Raw genomic sequence first — 20,793 nt, 5'->3', positions numbered from 1 at the left:
ATCACATCCTTACATCATTTGTAGGCATTTATGCTGATGACACTACTATCTATGGTGGTGATTAATTAGTCATTAAGATGATGCCTTTGTAAAAAAAAATTATCTTCCTGGTTCCATCAAGCTTTTTTCAAGATGGCATCGCGAGATTGTCACTTATTTTGCAATAAAATTTCATTTTATTCATAAAAATTAAAGTACTTGATCAATTTATGTAAATTTAGGTGCAAGGTATTTTCTTTCCATCATATGTACATACATAATACAGCCACAAGCACCTGCAAGTTTGTCTCTGCTTTATCGTTATTTTCATGGCAAGTGCTCGACTGAGCTCCAATCTATGCCTCCCCCCTCTCACCAAGCTTTCACAAGAAACACTCGTCTAGCAGAAAACACTATCAATAATTCCCCCCCACTCTTTATCTGTGCCTAAACCTAAACGTAGATTCCATGAACAAAGCTTCTTTCTTAGAATTGCACGCCTATGGAATTGTCTTCCGTTTTCCTGCTTTCGAGCTGACTACAATATGGTTGTCTTCAAGTCCAATGTAAACAAGTTCTTGAGCAGTTCCCCTAAAGTAATCCAATTTAACCAATTTATACTACTAATGATTCTTATATTGTCCCATTGACTACTGTACGCTCTTTAACCCTTATCCTTGAGTAGCCTCTGAGCCTTGATAAGTGGTGACTCCTATGTAAAAAAATAAATAAATAAAAATTAGAAAACAGAAATGCAATTTTTGTATCAAACATTTTTTTTATTTCAATTGTACCTGGCAATCTACAGAGTAGTCCAAATTTATAAGACATTTAATAATAACAGGCACATTAGGAGTAAAGTTGTTCAACTAACCTTCATAAATACACAGATTGAGTTACTATATAACAGACTAGCATGGTTACCCAGTGTTGCCTAGAGGCATGAACAACAAAATAGAAGAGTTGAAAAATATGTATAACATATTGCTTCTAAAATCCCGTCAATCTTACCTTTATCCCACTCATCTCTGCTGCATCTCTTCCTTCTGATTCCCTTATTTCACTTTATCATCCTATCCCCCTCCTTTCACTTTCTCTGGCATTTAGAAAAAAAAAAAAAAACCAAACAAAAAAAACTCTAAATATTGATCCTCATCCCTCTGATTAGTTCTCTTCCATTGTGACTCCCCCCCTCCAAATGAATATTTAAGAAAAATTTTTTTTTAAATGTTAATATTTTGTTTTAGGCAATAGTGATAGTCTTGTGTAGTTTTTGACTTTTAGTGGGACGCACAAATAAACAACTTTCCTTTATATAATATAAGATAATACACTTTCTCAAGTATGAATGTTAGTCAAAAGAAGATCTGCCAACATTGATTGTTGAAAAAAAAAATATTTACAAACGAAATACTAGACGTACGAACACGTTTGCTTGCCTATTTGTTATTTCTACAAGAAGAGTTTAGCCCCCACCCCCACATCATCTCTAAAGCAACAAAATAAAAAAAACAAACCTACCTGCGTTTTTATCTGGAAATGAATAGCCAAATCTTCTAACATGATGACTTTTAGTTCCTGAAAACAAAAGAATTATGAAATTTTATGTTTGTCATTTTTTGGAATTCTTATTTTTAAACAGAAATAGAAATGTTCACTTTAACAGGCACATGACACAAAGGAACTTTAATTTGAACCAGCTTTACACTTTGAACAAAAAGTTATATGATTACAAGTTTTGGGAGTGATACCTTCAATATAGAATATATACATTTTAATAACAATTTTGATTTTTGTAATTAAAGAAAAAAAATTTGAAATGAAAATATTTGTGATATTTTGTAAATCATAAAAGTATATGTTCTTGAAATGAGCAGAAACAATTGCCTATGAATAAAGTGTTTTTAAAGGAAATATTAAATGTTTTTATGAATAAGATTTATATAATCTTAAGTTAAGAGCTCTACTTATATATTGAGGTTTACATAAACCTTAATTTTAACTTATTCTGGACATTTTGACTTTGAAGAAAAATTTAATATCTTTGAATTAGTTTGAATTATTTGGAGACGAGTAAATTTGTATAATTACCTCATCAATTGAGAACAGGCAAGATGAAGTGTAGTTTCAGAACAAATATTAAATTTTTTTATTTAATTATTTGAACTGTTATCCTCATCTTCTAGTTGTTTTTATGACGTTTCAGCCAATTATACCTCTGGCCTTCGTCAGGTTAACGGCAATAGGATAGAAATGTCAAATGCTCCAACTACATCCACAGCAATTACTGCCTTCAATAGTTGTTTGGGGCCCATGGTGCAGTAGATAGAGATGCAGAATATGTACAATTCCAGGTGAGCATTCTAGAGGTAGTGGTTTCAATCTCACTCAAAGCCAATCAGAGGATTAGTTGACCAAACCGTGGTGAGATGACGACAATTATTGACGGCAGCAATTGCTGTGGATGTAGTTGGAGGATTCGACATTCCTATCCCATCGCAGTTAACCTGGTGAAGGCCAGAGGTATGATTGGCCGAAACGTCATAAAAACAACTAGAAGATGAGGGTAATAGTCCAAATAATTAAATAAAAAAAATTTAATATTTGTTCTGAAACTACACTTCATCTTGCCTGTTCTCAATTGATGAGGTAATTTTCATTTTTGTTTCAATTGAGAGTGCCCCTTTTTTTTTTTTGAGGAGGGGAGAGACTTTCATTGTATTTGCCATATAGAGAGACAAGTAAATTTAAGCATATGTACAAATTCATGTGTTTGTATTAATTACAAGAATTTTTGTTGTTCATGAAACGTTTAAATAAAGAGATGCCTAATGAAATGACGACATAGAAGCAATCAAAACTTAATTATAGTCAGTTAATGTACTTCCTAACTTTTGGCATAGCAAGACAAATCAGTTCCTTTACTTTTTTTCTCTCATGCCTATATCTCCCCTGTGTATGTACTGTAAAGACTGGTTATGTAATTTTATCTGAATAATTTTGTTAATTGTTATTGTATATTTTTCAATAATGTGCTTTCCTTATATTTTATTTCAATAAATCGCTTCTCAATAGAAATACTGAAGAACAATAAAAGTGAAGGAACTGATTGGCTTTGGTAGTGCTATTGCCGGAAGTTAGGAAATATGGTAGGTGACTATAACAAAACATTTTCTAAGTGTGAATTCTACACAATTGGAATTTTGACAGAGAAAACTGGAAACAATGAGAAATTCAATTAATTATTTTACATTAAATTTGATAACTTACTTTGATGTAATTGATGAATTGTTCCAAGAGGGATTCAGACTGAAAGGAAAAGCAGAATGAACTGAGTGTTAAAACATTCAAATATTGACTAACATTGCAGTTCAACTTTAAGACAAAGTTTTATTTGAATTTTTGTATGACATAATCACGTTGACACATCAATTCTCATTATATCATTGAAATTAAGCAACGTTGAGCCTGGCCAGTACTAGATGGGTAACCATTTGGGAAGGCTAGGCGCTGTATGTATCTTCTGGGAAGGTTGGGCGTGAAGCCAGCAGTCTCACCCCGAAAAACGAACTCCTAGCTACAGAAGTTGTAGATGGCCTATGCCCCTACAGGGGCTCAAGGCTATGGATGGATTTGTTTGAATTTAAATCATGTTTTCTGGTTTAAAATATAAAAGAGACTTAAACATTACCTACAATTACTATGAAGAAGAAAATGAAAAGTTACCAGTTTTCAAACATGTCGGCCGTTTTGCATGTTGGCCACTTGATTTTCAATGGAATGAAAGTATTTGTGTATTTGTAGTTTGACGTTTTTATAAGTTTTGTTCATATGAGGAGAACAACTAATTTACGAAAAATGAAATGAGAAAGAAAGGCAATTAAATTTTTGACAACTGGGAGAGAAATTGAGCTAAGATTTGTCAGTTTTCATTGTGATAGTGTTGCTGAAGAGGATTTTTATTAATTTCTTTACAGAATCACATGTTTCTTCACAATATTGACATTTATCAGTGATGGATTTAGACAACAGCAAAGGAGCAAACTGTCTTTTGCTCCAACATAATTTAAAATTTAAAAAAAAAAAAAAAAGTCAAGGAAAATTTTACATGAGAGAGAGAGGTGGCTAATTTTGGATTTTGTCTTTGTTTTTAGTAATTCTTTTCATTTAGTTTGTAAGCAAAAATATAGAAAGGTAATTTAAATTCAAAACTTGCGATTACATTTTCTGGTGAATTATTTCTGGAGAAAAAATAGTTGATTTTAAATCAATTTTCTTTTGTTGAGGTCTAACCAAAAGAAGAAAAAAAAAAAAAAAAAGGTTTTAACAGATTATTAGCACCACCGCTTTTTTCTGTTCTGTCAAAATTAACTGATACTTTCCATTTTAGTTCTTCCATCTATCTCAGCTGACCGCCACATATGCTAATAAGCTGTAACTAAAAAATATACATCTGTCAGGAGAAGTCTCCTCCCACTCTGGCAGATGGACAGTCACAACATACAAAACACTCTTAGACATTTTCACTTTATTGTCACAATAATAAAAGAAAAAGATCCATCGCTCTTATTTACTACCAGAACTATAGAATTCTCAAACTTTATGCATTCAAATTATGTGACAAGATATGAAACTCATAAGAAAAAGAAAATATTTTGGTATTTGTACAAATTAGTGATCTTTTAAACCAACGCATTTCAGGTGAAAACATTACATACTTACATGTCATGTAAAAATTAGTATAAATTTCAAAACTTACGAAAAATAATTTAGTAGAAGACATGGTAGATGTTTTTTTTTACAAAAAAAAAAAAAAAAAAAAAATCATCCACAATTATTTTGATATTTTGTGTTTAAAAATGTCAGAATTACAATTATTTAGTCAAAATGATTGATTGCAGTTATTTCCCCTGGATCTTGAGAACTCTTCCTTATTAAAAGATGATAAAACTCTATAAATCAATAGTTTTATTTTTACTTGTAATTATTTTTCTATGTGATCATTTTTTTTCGTAATTTTTTAGAATTTATACTGATTTCGACATGACACATAAGTATGCAATGTTTTCACCTGAAATGCGTTGATTTAAAAGATCGCTAATCACCAATTCTTTTTCATTGCATAATTTTATTTATATTTGAAATCACCACAGAAACTTGAAAATCTGCTCCGTATGTGCTCATTCTATTTTTAAGGAAACAAAAATTCAAATGTGACCCTCTCACAACAAATGTCACCACTCCGAAATGTTGAAAAATGAAATAAAGAAGTATCAAAATTGTAAATTCTGTTAAAAAAAAAAGAAAAATTTAATTCTTAGTGATACACAGAAAAACAAACTGTAAAGTGTTTTTCTTTATTTTTATCCATTTTGTAAGATTTGACGTTAATATTACTATTTTTACAATTAAATATCATAAATCTTGCAAGTTTAAAAAAAAAAAAAGCAATTGTTTATTTATTGGGTACACTTTATGTTTGAACATTTTTATATAAAACGTTGCATTTTAATACAGAAAAACATGATAAAACTACTGGTACTTGTTTAGCTTAATCAAGACATTAAAAAAATGAAAATATTAAATAAAAATTAAATTGTACATACTTGTTACGGAATTAACTGCTTATAAAAAAAATTCACTTAATTTGATCAAGTATTTTTTTTAACAGCGGTAAAACAATTTATGACAGCAAGCAAAAGCAGCTATCCTTGGATTTTTAGACCATGAGGAAGGCGAGAGGGGTGTTTTGTAACATGTCGCTTTTTCATTGGACGACAACGCTCAGTATATATATATATATGAAAGACTGAGTTATCTCCCCATGGCGTGCTCCTCCCTCCCTTTCCTGTGGTCTAAAAATTCAAACATGGTTGCTTCTGCTCGTGGTCATAAATTGTTTTTCCGCTGTAAGAAAAACTAAAAAAAAAAAAAAAACTAACTAACTACCTGATCAAAATAGGTGAAAATTTTTTTTATGAGAACTTAATTCCATAACGGATACACACAATATAATTTTTTTCAATATTTTTATTTTTTAATGTCTTGATTAAACTAAACAAATACCAAAATACATTAAAAAAAAAACAAGACACACACACCCAATCCTACTACCAGCAAAATCACACCCCTTCTCTATAGAGATCTCCAGATTTTCTATTCTATTAACTTTTTTCCTCAGATTGCTTGCCTTTGGCATTTTTCTGACCCTAACCATCATGCAAAAATTTAAATGCAATGTGAACAAAGATTTTACCATCCAACTACTCAATCAGATTCCTCCCCGCCCGAATCTGGCTCCTATCACAGTAGCCTTTTATACTTTAGTGGCAATCTGCCTTGTTTAGTGGGGGCAAAAGTAACAAAAAAAAAAAAAAAGAATGTAATCTTGATAAAGAAATAAATTACAATGCAAGGGAAATAACTCTAGAATAATCAGAATTGTTTAAAATGTAAGAGATTTGACGATTTTAAGATTCATTGCCATAACATGAAAATCGACAAACATATTCAAATAGAAACATCTAATAATGTAGATTTTGTGTCTGTAATTGAAACCATGTTAGAATTACTAGATTTTAGCTCATATTTCCGAGGTTTTCATTTGAAAATTTCAATAAAAAATATCGACTTTGTATACATTTTTTAAATATCCAATTCAATTTATATTCAACAGCAAAATATAATTTCATGCAGTGAATTGATGGCTAATTTACACATTGGCTTGGTTTTAATAAAGCATTTATGCATAATATTGATTTCAAATTGTCTTTTTTAATTTTTATACATATTCAAAATAATGGTAATTATCTTTAAGTAAATTTTACAATGAACTATTTTTATAAATCACATCTTATTAGTTTTAAATGGACAAGGTCCAAAAAAGAAACATCTCTAATCTAACAGATCGCACACTATCAAACAAGCTCCATCCTCTGTCCCATCACTGCAAGGTTGCATCCCTGTGCTTGTTTTACAAGTATTTAATGAAATGTGCTACACTGGTACCCTCTCTACGTAAATACCCCCAATCAAACCGTCAGTCAACAAGATCCAGTTCCTTCTGCTATAGAGATCTCCAGATGCCCAAGGACTTTCTACTCAAATAATTTCTTTCATCAAACTGCTAACCTTTGGATTTCCCTTCCTGTTTTCCTGACCATACTAACATGCAGGAGTTTAAATGTAATGTTGCTGTACAACTCCCCAATCAGGATGCCCCCAATTTACAGTAGCCGATTACATCTCTGTAGAATTTTGCCATGTTTGGGGCAAACAGAAATAAAATAAAAATAAATACATAAATTTAAAGACTCATTTATGCCAAGCAGCTGTGTGTCAAAATTCAAAATGATCAGTTCATTAGTTAAGGAGTGAATCCTGCACATAACACATATACAAACATATCTAACTTTACATAGAGATATACACATATTGTCTGTGTATGGATGATATGCTTAAGACCAACTTTTCTTGTTTTTTTCCAAGACCACTTCTAAAGCTTGTCGCTACAGTAATACGAATTTACTTTGTTCCATGGATGTTGACGTGTCTTGAAAAAGTCATATCTCAAAATCATTATTCCCATTTGAATTAAAAGAAACAGAATTCGTTCCAAAGGTAAGAAAGTTACCCAAACTCAAATTATGCTCAACAATCATTAAAGATAAATAAAACAATAATAACACGGAAATACATCTTCTATCATATAAATCTGACCTGTCTGTTTAAATGTACATATGTACGTATGTCTGCCTAAAACTTTCAACAGAGGCGACGGATTTTCATGAAATCAGTATTGTTTTGAAGCCCGGCCCTTCAGACGACAAATATCGAAAAATTGGCTAAAAACATTAATTCCTTCGCCCTCAACTGGGCACTTTTCTACAAAGTGGGGTCACTTTTTTCGCCAATATTTTCAAAAGTCATCACCTTTGTTCAATTGACTAGTCTTAATTTAAACCTACGTCACTTCTGGTTTGGCGATGAACACAATGGTGAAGACGTCACATTTTTTTCCACATTCTTTTCCTCCTTCGCAGTACGGGTTTCAGCCTGCCTGCCTACTACCACTTTTTTTTTCTTGCTCAATATACACTTCCAAACACCTGGGCAACGCCGGGCACCCAGGTTAGTATATAATAATAGATGATAAAAACTTGAATTGAAAGCCATGTTTAATTTTAGAAGAGTTTCCCATAGGCAGCTGATCTGTACAAGGCCTGAAGATGAAAAAGAGTTTCCCATGGATAGTTGATCTGTATAAGTCCTGAACTTTAAAAGTTTGCAGACAAAGAGCAAAGATCTTTCTCATGTGGACACGAAAAATATGTGTGGGAATGTTATTGGTTGCTAGCAGAACATGGCTCCATTTGATTGGTCAGTTCCTATCGCTAGTGTCTATAAGTAGAAGCTTCCAATTTTCTTTAAACATACTCTTCATTTACATAAAAAAATATTGCAACAAAGACAATTAAAAAAATAAGAGTTGTACTCACCATCTAGGCGAGTGTTAGCATACAGGATGCATGGAAGGAAGGAAGGAGAGGAGTTAGGCTACACACACACGATATGATAACTAAAAAGGGGCAAGATAGTATCAGAAAATACTGGACTGATCTGGCTGAAATTTTGCATGGACTTTTGTTATGATAAAGTTCTACAAATTAACTATTAGGGTATATCTGTTTGATGCACAGTTTTAGAAGAGGAATTAGTATTTAATGCAAAAATTAACACAAAAAAAATCTACTGTATGTATGCATATATATATATATATTGATGCTACAAATGACAAGTTCTTGAATGCAATGTAATTTTTTTAAAGAAATCTTAAAAACTTATTTGACTGTAAATAAATAAAATAAAAAAAAAAGGAATTTCAAAGGCATTTTTTTTTTTACAAAATTTACATACGTTCAGATCAATTTTTTCTTCTTCTCCTTCTTCATCGATGGTAAATTCTTCTTTGAGCTTCAAATATTCTTCATACTCTCGGCGTTCTTCTTCCTCCTTTCTTTTACGCTCCTCTTCTTCCTAGAAATAAAAATAAAAATAGAGAAATGAAAATATTTTCAGATTTTTTTAAAGAAAAATATTAATTTAAATTTTTGGGATAATCTGACATCTTTTTTTCATTAATAAGGAAGCAGTGGGGTGGGGTAGAAGGAATAGGAGACTATACCAGATAATCTGATTGATAAAGCAGGATGGCCTGTAAGGAGAAGGGAGAGGGCATGTTTAAGGAGTGATGGCATACAAGTGACCCCCCCCCTTCAGCACGTCTCTTCTCATGGCCAACCTGGAAGAGACATACTAATGGAAAATTCCTTAGATACAATTCTGCAACGAATCATCCATTTTTACAGCATAAATAAATTGATATTCTGAATATTCAGCATGTTCTTGCTCTGACGACTGTAAGACCACGTGCTCAACCGTTCGACAATGATTGCCAACCTAAACACTATGTGCTGTAGGTTTCTTCTCTTTCATCTTTTATTTCTTCGGCATTTCTCACATTGGTGGCTGCTGATGGGGGTGGTGGCGCAATGGTTCACAAGTATAAAAAAAAAAAAAATACAAACTCCAACATATTCTCCAAATATCAGTTGTATTCTAAGTGTGTGTGACACCATCGACCATCTGATTGCTAACGTCCACATTTACATCTTCTGTTGAGGTTGTGTTCATCAGTTGTCATTAGCTCATATCGATCAGTTCGAAGCCACAACTTGCATTCCATTGTCACAGATTGGAAACAATTACCTGTTGCAAAACGAAGACGGTCGGTAAACTGTCCGTCACAAAACTCATTTCCACTCTTGAAATCGCCTATAAACTAACTCTACACATATTGACCTCCATTGCTCAGTCGTTTTGTTTCACTTCACTGCCACACCTTGATTAATAATCTTATTTTAGCTGCCTTTTTTGTGCGTTGGTGAATAACTTCCTATACCTTTATTCTGCTGATAAACTTATTTCCTTTTTTTGTTGTATTTTTTTCCAAATTTTTTTAAATTCCTAACATTTTTTTTTTCGGAGGTGGGTGGGTGGGTGAGCCATCTTTAAGCTATGACGGCTACGTTGATTGCTACTTGTGGAGTTCAAATAAAAACACTAACAAAGATGATTTAATTTCAACAAAATGACTATTTCTTTCATGACATTACAAAAGTAGACATCTTTTATTGGAATTCAAATTCACTGATTTCTGTCAGAAATTGATTATAGTTTTATTAAAATAAAAACAAAACACAGAAGAGTCATCATTTATATTATAATTATTTTTTTTACTATTTCTCTCATCGTTGACACTGATATTTTTATGTATATAACATATTGTTCACATTTCCCCATTTTTAAATATGACTTATTTTCTCTATGTTAATGTTGTTTTAGAATTTTTGAGGTGAAAATTTATAATTTGTATTATCTGGAGTATTCGGACTACTATACTCATATCTTGGATGTCATTCTCATAACATGTCGATCATTCTAATCTCTGACCTTCATCAGGTGCATCTTACTATTAATGAGGCAGGTTATCTCAATATTCCAGGAGAATCTTTCACTTGATGAAAGATTGTTTCAGCAATCTGCCCCAATACATATTTGAAAATCCATACAGAATTTTGAATGAAACCTTTTATTTAATCCATAAATGCAGCTTGCTCTCATTCTATCAGTCATGACCGAATAGAAATCTTAAGCAATTCATAATTATATTCTTAGTATCACCCATACTCAGGATTGAACCTTCAGCCCCCCCAAAAGACATTCACTTATAACTGATTATCACTTAGTACTTTTATCCATTGACTGAAGGAGAGCAAGCTACCTCCACGGTTTAAAGAAAAGATTTCCATGCAAAATTTTGTACAGATTCCAGAGTTCGACATACAGATTTCCAAATCTAACAAGATGCACGCGAAGGCGACGGAAACATTGTGAGAATAATATCCTTGATGTTTTTTGCCGATTTAAATCTGCTGAACTGATGACTTGGATGTTTTAAATTTACAAACATGTTTTTAACTATTTCATATTATTTGGATTATTCAGACTAATGTTCTCATCTTGAGTGTTATTTTCACAATGTTTCGATTGATGTGACCTCTGACCTTCTTCAGGTGCATTGTGTCAAATTCTGGATTCTTTCTTTTGGACATAATTTCAAACATAACCTGTTTATTAATCCACGGGGGTAGCATCCTCTTGTTCTGTCATCCTCGACAGAGTAGAAGTTCTAAATAATTCATAATTCTACTTTGAATGTTGCCTGCACTGAGGATTGAACCGTTAACTGCCAGAAGAGTGTCACTTACAACTGAATTTTACCAAGTACTTTATCTATTATGCCACGGGGTCCTTGATTAAAATAATATTAAAATGGAAAAGACAGAATAATACAAAGGACAAAGTAAATGGTGTAGTAGAAATATGCCCTCATCTCATCTGCCGCGTGGTTTGGATAACCGTTGAGATGCCAAAGATGACCTAGCAACCAGTTTTCTCCAGTCTGCTTGATTTTCTGAGTCTGTTACTCAGCATAATCCTTGCCCACTCCAGGATGTTGTCCTCCCACTATTTTCTTTGAGTGCTCCTCCTTTTCCCTATCTATACAACTCCTTGCAAGATTGTGTTTGCAAAACCCGATGATCGTATAACATGATCATATCACTTCATTTGTTCATCTTCTCCACAATCGTCAGTAGATTGTCATACGCTCGTCTGTTCTTCATTTTCTCATTTGTTATGCAGTCTTCGTATGAAATGTTGAGGATTTTTTGAACGTCGGTTCAGGAGTTAAAAAATTTCCTATTTCATTGTGAGAGGAAAAAAAAAAAAAAAAGAACAGTATACCTGGATGGCAAAGTTATGAAGGTTATTGAGAAGTTTTATTACATTGGTGATATCATTGCAACACAGGGTAAAGCAGGTTTTAGCGTGATAGAAAGAGTTAGGAGTGGATGAAGTAACGTTCAGGGAACCTCCGCCATTACTAACCAGCAACGTGTTACCATTGTTGATAAAGATAAGAGTCTATCATATTTTAATAGTGAAAGTTTTTTTTTTACTACTAATGCTAAGTCCGATTGTGAAGGTTATGAAACCACGTGTAATCACTAGGGCCGTGACAACAGAATATTCTTTTCATTCTTTTGACTCAAGTATACATCCGACACAGTAAGACACAGTCAATCAACTGAGAACCACATCAGTCGATATAAAAACATATAAGATATTAACAGATATATACTCAAGAGTCAAAACAATGAAAGGAATATGCTGTTGTCACAGCCCTAGTGATCACCTAAAAATTATAGACCATCCCCCTCTCCCCCCCGAAAAAATAAAAACTCACAGAATTTATTTATCATTGTAAGAAAAAAAGAAATGTTGGTTAACTCCTCTAAAATGATGGTGATTGAAAGAGTTAGGAGTGGATGGAGTAAGAGCAGAAAATTCTGTCATTACCAACCAGCAGAGCGTTACCATTGTTGGTCAAGGAAAGAATCTATCAGGCGTGTGCATGCAGTGTGATGTATGGAAATTGTGGCCAGTGAGAATAGAGAACGGGTGTTGCGTGGAGATAAATGATGATATGATGAATGTTTAATGTGACTCTTAAAAAGATATTTAGATCTGAGATCTCCAAAGAAGATTAAATTTTAATAGATGTAGAACAGTTGAGGTAGCAAGTTCTGTTCACAAGGGAAAGCCAAGGAAAACCTGGGAGAAAGTGATAAAAATGATCGAGAAAGAGGGATAAATGAAGGCCTGGGCAGAGATAGATTAGTTTGGAAGTCAATTACTAAAAGTTATCCAACACATGCCAACATGCAAAACAAATGGTAAACTGAATATTTTTACATTTTACTCACAAATTATGGAAATTTTCAGAAAATTGTAATTCATATTTATCACCCCTACCCCTCAGAAACCCTCTAATATTTAATAGAAAAAAAAAATTAAAAAAAAACTATCTTCTATAAAAAAAATTTATTATATATACTGTACATCAATATTGAGTCCAACTTTTGTTTGCACAGCCGCTATGAAATAAAATAATTCTAATATAAGGAAGATAACTTAAAAATGATTGCACTTTTGCGATTATTTCCCTTGAACTTCATTTTAAAACAAAATTACAAATAAAATTTCAAACTTGTCCAACTTCAAAAAAAAAAATTGAAACTTCTCAAATGCTAAAAGAAACAAAACAGTTTAAAAAATTCATGATTTTCAAGCAGGGGTGTGAGTTCCGTTATAGAAGCGTTGATTTAATTTGAATAAAATATGCATCAGGTGTATTTGAAAACCAAATTACAACGCAATATTATGAAAATAAACATGTTTTACTTGTTTGAAATTTATAATTTAAATATATTTCAGAGTCAAACTCCATCTTCAGTATTTTGTAAGAAGAAGAAAAAAAAGGAAAAAAAGAAATATAAAATACTGAGGATGGTGTTTGACTTTTAAATACATTTAAATTATAAATTTCAAACAAGTAAAATATTTGTTTATTTTTATAATTTGGCTTTCAATGCATATTTTATTCAACATAAAAGTATTTATAAAGCCCAACTTAAACTTAATTTTAAAACAAAATTACAAATACAATTTCAAAGTTTTCCAACTTTAAAAAAAAAAAAAAAATTGAGACTTAAATGCAATAAGAAACAAAAGTTTTAAAAATTCATAATTTTCAAGCAACATAAAAGTATTTATAAAACCCAAAAGCATTAAGAACTTAATGAAAGTTATGCAAACTATTTTAGGTAGACATTTATAAATAAATTGTTTAAGAATCTAAAAACAACAAAAAAATGTATTATACGTGTTTGAATAATAACTATAAAGATTGAAAAATAATTTTAAAAGTTAATTTGAATCGCTTATTACCGTTTTTATATTTACTGCAGTTATCTCTAATATAGAGCATAAGTCTTATTCAAATTTTTTTAATCCTTTAAAATGATAGTGAAATGACAACAACTATGAAGATAAGGAATCCACAAAAAAGAATGAATACACAGAGCATAAGTAATCTATATATATAAAAGCGAAAATGTATTTGCGTATGTGTGTTCGCTTTTTGTGTATGTCTTCAAACGGCTTTTTTCCAGCGGATTCCCGAGGCGGTTTCTAATTTTTAAAACTTTTTATATCACGTCTAAATGATAATATCTATGACTTAATAACGGTGGTCGCCTCTCTATTTAATTTGCCCGATTTTGAAACGTTAATTATTCAATATTTTCGGATCGGCACGTGTTGCATTCGTTTTTCGGTATTAAAAAAAAAAAAAAAAAGCGAAACTCGATTCGAAATACTGGCCCACGGCCAGTGGTCTCTAGAAAGCTATGTAACGTTTGGTCATTGTCGGCTTTGTCATATCAGACGATTGCTTTCATTTCGAGACAAGACACTCCCCCTAATAAACAGGGAGCTGTTTTTTTTCAAAGTTAATTAAAAACAAACCCGTTTATTGACCTCATTAAAAACTGTCCCACAGAAAATGTTAACTGCTGAATAGCTATTGCGTACCATCGCCGCATGTGCATTAAACTTTTTCGTATAAAAAACAGACTCGCGTTAAATAAAACACTGTCCCGCACTCAAGTTCACGTCAATAACTCGTCAAAAACGGGTACCTGTTTATTTGTTTTTTCTCACACTTTAATATTTTCCAACTGCGTGTCAAGGCTTCGTTTTCTTTTTTTAACAACCAACGATTTTTCTTTTTATTTACCCAAAACCACACACACTTCCAAACACCCGGGCAACGCCGGGTACCCCTCGCTAGTATTTCAATAATTCTTAACACAAAAAGTTTTCTTTTCTAAGAAAAGACTTAAATTATGTAATCACAACTTTTAATGGAGTTGGAAGAAAATAATGAGTAAAATTTTAGATATTTTCAAAATTGTCTAAAATCATATATTTTTTTTAATTTGGGAGGCATTTCGGCCCTTGTGTATTTTAGGTTTGGGGGATATTTTTTTTAAATTTTCCTTTTTGAAGAATTCCAAAGAGAAAATTAAAATTAAAAAAAAATTTTTTATAACTTTTAATGGTTATTTTGATTTATTATGAAATGTTAATTTTGTAAAATTTGTATTTTTTAACTTGTACATTTTCATATAATGACCATTTCCATTCATTTCAGAATCTTCTTTTCTAAGAAAGATTGTTCATAAAAAAATTAAATAAAAAATATGTCCGATGTTCAAAAAGGGTTAATTTTTTTTAGTTAAGTCATAAAACAAATGCCTGTAATAATTTATTTTGAAATTCTAATCTATATATATAAAAGCGAAATTGTGTGTGTGCGTGCGTTTTCGTGTATGTCCAAAAAAGGCTTTCCGAGAACCGATCGGTCGCCTCACAACTTCTTAAAAGATTTTATATCGTGCTTAAATTATAATATCTATGAGTTTACAACCGGGATCGCCTGTCTATTTAATTTGCCCGACTTTGAAAAGATAAATATTCAACAATTTTCGATCGCCGCATGTGCATTAAGCTTTTTCGTATAATAATAAAAGCGAAACGGAGCTTAAGATATCGTTCCCGGTGCGATCGCCAGGAACATCCAAAAGCAATCAGCTTTGATCACTGTGGAGTTTCTCCTTATATCAGACAATTGCTATTCAATTTGAACAATCCCCTTGTTATGGGGAGCTGCCCTCCCCCCAACATCTTGGGGAAACAAAAAATCTTTTAAAAAAGCGTTCCCGGAGTAAATAAAATACTACCCTGCAGTCAAAGTTGACCTCATTAAGTCATTAAATTAAAACGGGCACCTGCCAATTCTAAATATTTAAATAAAATCAAACGTGTTTCCTTCCAAAACTTTTTTTTTATTATAGCACCCCCCCCTACAAACACCCGGGCAATGCCGGGTACACCCCCCCTAGTCTATATATATAAAAGAGAAAATGTGTGTGTGTATTTTTTCTGTATGTCCGCTAAAGGCTTTTTTCCGGCTGCTTCTCGGCTTGCTTGCTCATTCTTATAACTTTTTATATGCTACCGAGATGACAATATCTAACACAAAACAATTTCGTAAAAATCTTTTATTTCAGCCACTTTTATCTTACTAAATTCGCATTGTGAATTTGTTTTCTCTTCTATTGCTGCTGTTGTTATTGCGTGATATTTGACATAGAAAACTTCTAGGGTTTTTAAACGTTTATTTTCGACTCTCTAAAGTCCCTGCCTTCGTGATGTCAAGCTATGTCATCAGACTATTAACCTCAAGGCTTCAGATTCGAGCCTACCTCCCTCCCAAAGCTTTTTTCGCTGTTTGTTTTGTTTGTTTTTTTAATATTTAAACAGGTTTATTACTTTTAGTTTCCATCTACCCCCCCCCCTCAACACACACACACACACACACACACACACACACACACACACACACACACACCTATAGTTTTAATATTGAAACACGGTTATTTATGTATTTTCCGCAGTCGCTCGCTATTTTTTCTTATTTTTCAGATTTTTTTTAAGAAGTTTTGACATCATTCGTTTTTTTTCCATCATGTTAGCGTTTTCTTTTTTAGTTTTTGTTTTTCCGATTTTAAAAAATTTTAACATCGTTCGTTTTCATCACATTCGTTTATTGTTTTTTTTATAATATTTAACCAGGGTTATTACTTCGCTTATTCTTTTGTTTCGACTTACCCCCCCCCCCCCCCCCCACAGCTCTAAACACCTGGGCAACGCTGGGTACCCCAGCTAATCTATATATATATAAAAGGCAAAATGTGTGTGACCATTTCGTGTATGTCTCGCAAAGGCTTCTTTCGCACGTGCTCCGGGGGGGGGGGTTACTATTGCTTAGAACTATTTATATACGCCCTATATAATAATATCTACGATTTGGGAACGCGTGTAGTGTATAGATTTATTTGCGACGACTTTTACAAAATTATTGCTATTTTGGCTTCTCACGTGTTGATTCGGCTTTTTCGTATAAAAAGCGAAACTAATTCAAAAGCTAACAAGTTGTTCTCCGGCATCGCGCCAGGAAACGTCCAGAAGCAATCAGCTTTGATCACTCCTGTATATCATACAATTGCTATTCAATCTGGACAATTGGGAGCTGCTTTCCCCCTCCCCAACATCTGTTGGGGTGAAAAACAGTCAAATTTGGGTAAACAAACCCAAACGCTGCATGACTTCTATTTGACCTTCTTAATTAGGTCAAATGGAAGCAGCAGAGTTAACTTTTATTGCGCATGCCTGTTTTTATAGTTCAATAAATTCAAACCTGTTTACGTTGTATGTCGCTTAATTTCAACATGTTTGATTTCTGGTTGCATCATGGAGACATCGGCTAAGACGTCAGATTTTCTTTCACTTTTTTTTTCCGCCTTCGCGTCACGGGTTCAAGCCTGTCTGTCTACTACCACTTTTTTTTTTTGTTTTTTAAAACACTTCTTTTCACCCTGGCTGTGTACTCTTGTTTTGATTTTCTCCCCACGCTAATACCATTTTTCTTTTTTTAACACCTCTCTCCACATCCATGGGTTTGAGCTTGCTTACCTACTACCACTTTTTTTCAAACACACAGGCAACAGCAGGTTAGTTATTTTATAAAAGCAAAACATATAATTCAATAAATGTCATTCTCATAACGTGTCGATTGATGTAATAAAGTTTTATTTTGTGTAATTGTTAATTTAGTGTTTGCTTTGCTTTTACCAATACAGTACACAAAACTAACAACTCTTTGAATTGTCTCTTCTTGGAATTCTTCACAAAATGAAAATAAAAAAATTCCTAAAAATTTAAGTGAAAATAAAATTCTTTAAAGAAAAATGAAAATAAAAAAATTCTAAAAAAATGAAAAATTCTTCATAAAATTCTAAAAAAAAAAAATGAAAATAAAAAATTCTTTAAAAAAAAAAATGAAAATAAAAAATTCTTTAAAAAAAAAAATGAAAATAAAAAATTCTTTAAAAAAAAAAATGAAAATAAAAAATTCTTTAAAAAAAAAATGAAATGAAAAAAAATTCTTTTAAAAAAAATGAAAATAAAAAATTCTTTAAAAAAAAAATGAAAATAAAAAATTCTTTAAAAAAAAAAATGAAAATAAAAAATTCTTTAAAAAAAAATGAAAATAAAAAATTCTTTAAAAAAAAATGAAAATAAAAAATTCTTTAAAAAAAAATGAAAATAAAAAATTCTTTAAAAAAAAAATGAAAAGAAAAAAATTCTTTAAAAAAAAATGAAATGAAAAAAAATTCTTTAAAAAAAAATGAAATGAAAAAAAATTCTTTAAAAAAAAATGAAAATAAAAAATTCTTTAAAAAAAAAAATGAAAATAAAAAATTCTTTAAAAAAAAAAATGAAAATAAAAAATTCTTTAAAAAAAAAAAATGAAAATAAAAAATTCTTTAAAAAAAATGAAAATAAAAAATTCTTTAAAAAAAAAATGAAAATAAAAAATTCTTTAAAAAAAAAATGAAAATAAAAAATTCTTTAAAAAAAAAATGAAAATAAAAAATTCTTTAAAAAAAAAATGAAAATAAAAAATTCTTTAAAAAAAAAATGAAAATAAAAAATTCTTTAAAAAAAAAATGAAAAGAAAAAAAATTCTTTAAAAAAAAATGAAATGAAAAAAAATTCTTTAAAAAAAAATGAAAAAAATTCTTAAAAAAAAAATGAAAAAAAATTCTTTAAAAAAAAAAATGAAAATAAAAAATTCTTTAAAAAAAAAATTCTTTAAAAAAAATTCTTTAAAAAAAAAATGAAAAGAAAAAAAATTCTTTAAAAAAAAATGAAATGAAAAAAAATTCTTTAAAAAAAAATGAAAAAAAATTCTTTAAAAAAAAATGAAAAAAAATTCTTTAAAAAAAAATGAAAAAAAATTCTTTAAAAAAAAATGAAAAAAAATTCTTTAAAAAAAAATGAAAAAAAATTCTTTAAAAAAAAATGAAAAAAAATTCTTTAAAAAAAATGAAAAAAAATTCTTTAAAAAAAATGAAAAAAAATTCTTTAAAAAAAATGAAAAGAAAAAATTCTTTAAAAAAAATGAAAAGAAAAAATTCTTTAAAAAAAATGAAAAGAAAAAATTCTTTAAAAAAAATGAAAAGAAAAAATTCTTCAAAATATGAAAATAAAAAAAATTCTTCAAAATATGAAAATAAAATAAATTCTTCAAAATATGAAAATAAAAAAAAATTCTTCAAAATATGAAAATATGAAAATAAAAAAAATTCTTCAAAATATGAAAATAAAAAAAATTCTTCAAAATATGAAAATAAAAAAAATTCTTCAAAATATGAAAATAAAAAAAATTCTTCAAAATATGAAAATAAAAAAAATTCTTCAAAATATGAAAATAAAAAAATTCTTCAAAATATGAAAATAAAAAAAATTCTTCAAAATATGAAAATAAAAAATTCTTCAAAATATGAAAATAAAAAATTCTTCAAAATATGAAAATAAAAAATTCTTCAAAATATGAAAATAAAAAATTCTTCAAAATATGAAAATAAAAAATTCTTCAAAATATGAAAATAAAAAATTCTTCAAAATATGAAAATAAAAAATTCTTCAAAATATGAAAATAAAAAAATTCTTCAAAATATGAAAATAAAAATTCTTCAAAATATGAAAATAAAAAATTCTTCAAAATATGAAAATAAAAAAATTCTTCAAAATATGAAAATAAAAATTCCTCAAAATATAAAAATAAAAATTCTTCAAAATATGAAAATAAAAAATTCTTCAAAATATGAAAATAGAAAATTCTTCAAAATATGAAAATAAAAAAAATCTTCAAAATATGGAAAAAAAGTTCTTCAAAATATGAAATTTTTTTTTTCAAAACATGAAAATAAAATTTTTTTAAAAATTCTTCAAAATATAAAAATAAAAAGTTCTTCAAAAGATGAAAATAAAAAAGTTCTTCTTAATATGAAAATAAAAAAATTCTTCAAAATATAAAAATAAAAAGTTCTTCAAAAGATGAAAATAAAAAAGTTCTTCTAAACATGAAAATAAAAAAATTCTTTTAAATATGAAAATAAAAACAATTCTTCAAAACCTTAAATGCACAGTTGCTGACAATTTCAATCTTAATAGAAAAAAAAAAAAATCAAAGGATTTTCCAAGTAATATTTGCTCAGACGATTTCCAAAATTAATGCCAAATTTAAATAGAGATGTGAATAACCGATAACAAAAAACAAAAAAAACAAAACTGCAATCAAGATGAATTTCCCAATCTGGAGACCATGGCCCCCTGCATGCATGTATATGTGTAGAGAGAGAATAAAACAAAAACAAGTTGGACGATATGCAACTTATAAGTAATAAAAAAAATAGTTAAGAGGTATTTAAAATAATTAATTTTTTTAATTAGTGAAATATCAATCTTGATAAAGAAAAAGTAAAAATTAAGAGAAAAACATTGCTCATGTGAAGCGGAAGAAGATAATTATTTGCTAAAAATACAATCTGTCTTTGGTGAAACAAAAAGATCCCTCTTAATCTCATCATGAATCATTTAAAGTCTTCAATGAAAAATGAACAATTCCAGTTTTCAGAAAACTGTCAGAAAAGAGAAAAAGAAAGGTAAGACAAAGAGAAGAGAAAAACACAAAAAGAGAGGAAGATAAAAAAAAAATCCAGTCAAAAAGTGATGAAAAATGAGGAGGTAGGGCTCTAATGTTTTGCAAAAAATTCATATCCATTGACGGATCAAGCGATTTAAGTGGAAATTCACTTTTTTGTGAATTTAAAAAAAAAGTGGAGAACTTACAATTCAGTTTGAGTAAAAAACTAA

At 29.8% G+C, this 20,793-nt stretch overlaps 1 protein-coding gene across 1 annotated transcript in view; it reads right to left on the bottom strand.

The window, feature by feature from the left end:
• The window catches only part of LOC145242164 (DDRGK domain-containing protein 1-like), a 39,609-nt gene that overhangs the window by 2,811 nt on the left and 16,005 nt on the right, over nucleotides 1-20,793 (bottom strand). The window contains exons 5-7 of the mRNA XM_080105143.1: nucleotides 8,896-9,015; nucleotides 3,250-3,288; nucleotides 1,501-1,557 (exon numbers count right to left, since the gene is read on the bottom strand). Coding sequence (XP_079961269.1) covers nucleotides 1,501-1,557; nucleotides 3,250-3,288; nucleotides 8,896-9,015 — 216 coding nt within the window. The remainder of the gene's footprint in view (nucleotides 1-1,500; nucleotides 1,558-3,249; nucleotides 3,289-8,895; nucleotides 9,016-20,793) is intronic.

Source organism: Euprymna scolopes, chromosome 21 (genome assembly GCF_053919585.1).
Source record: "Euprymna scolopes isolate OS-2025 chromosome 21, ASM5391958v1, whole genome shotgun sequence".
NCBI lineage: Eukaryota > Metazoa > Mollusca > Cephalopoda > Sepiida > Sepiolidae > Euprymna > Euprymna scolopes.
Note: the sequence above shows the minus strand (reverse complement) of the source record. Positions and strands in the feature narration are given on the sequence as shown.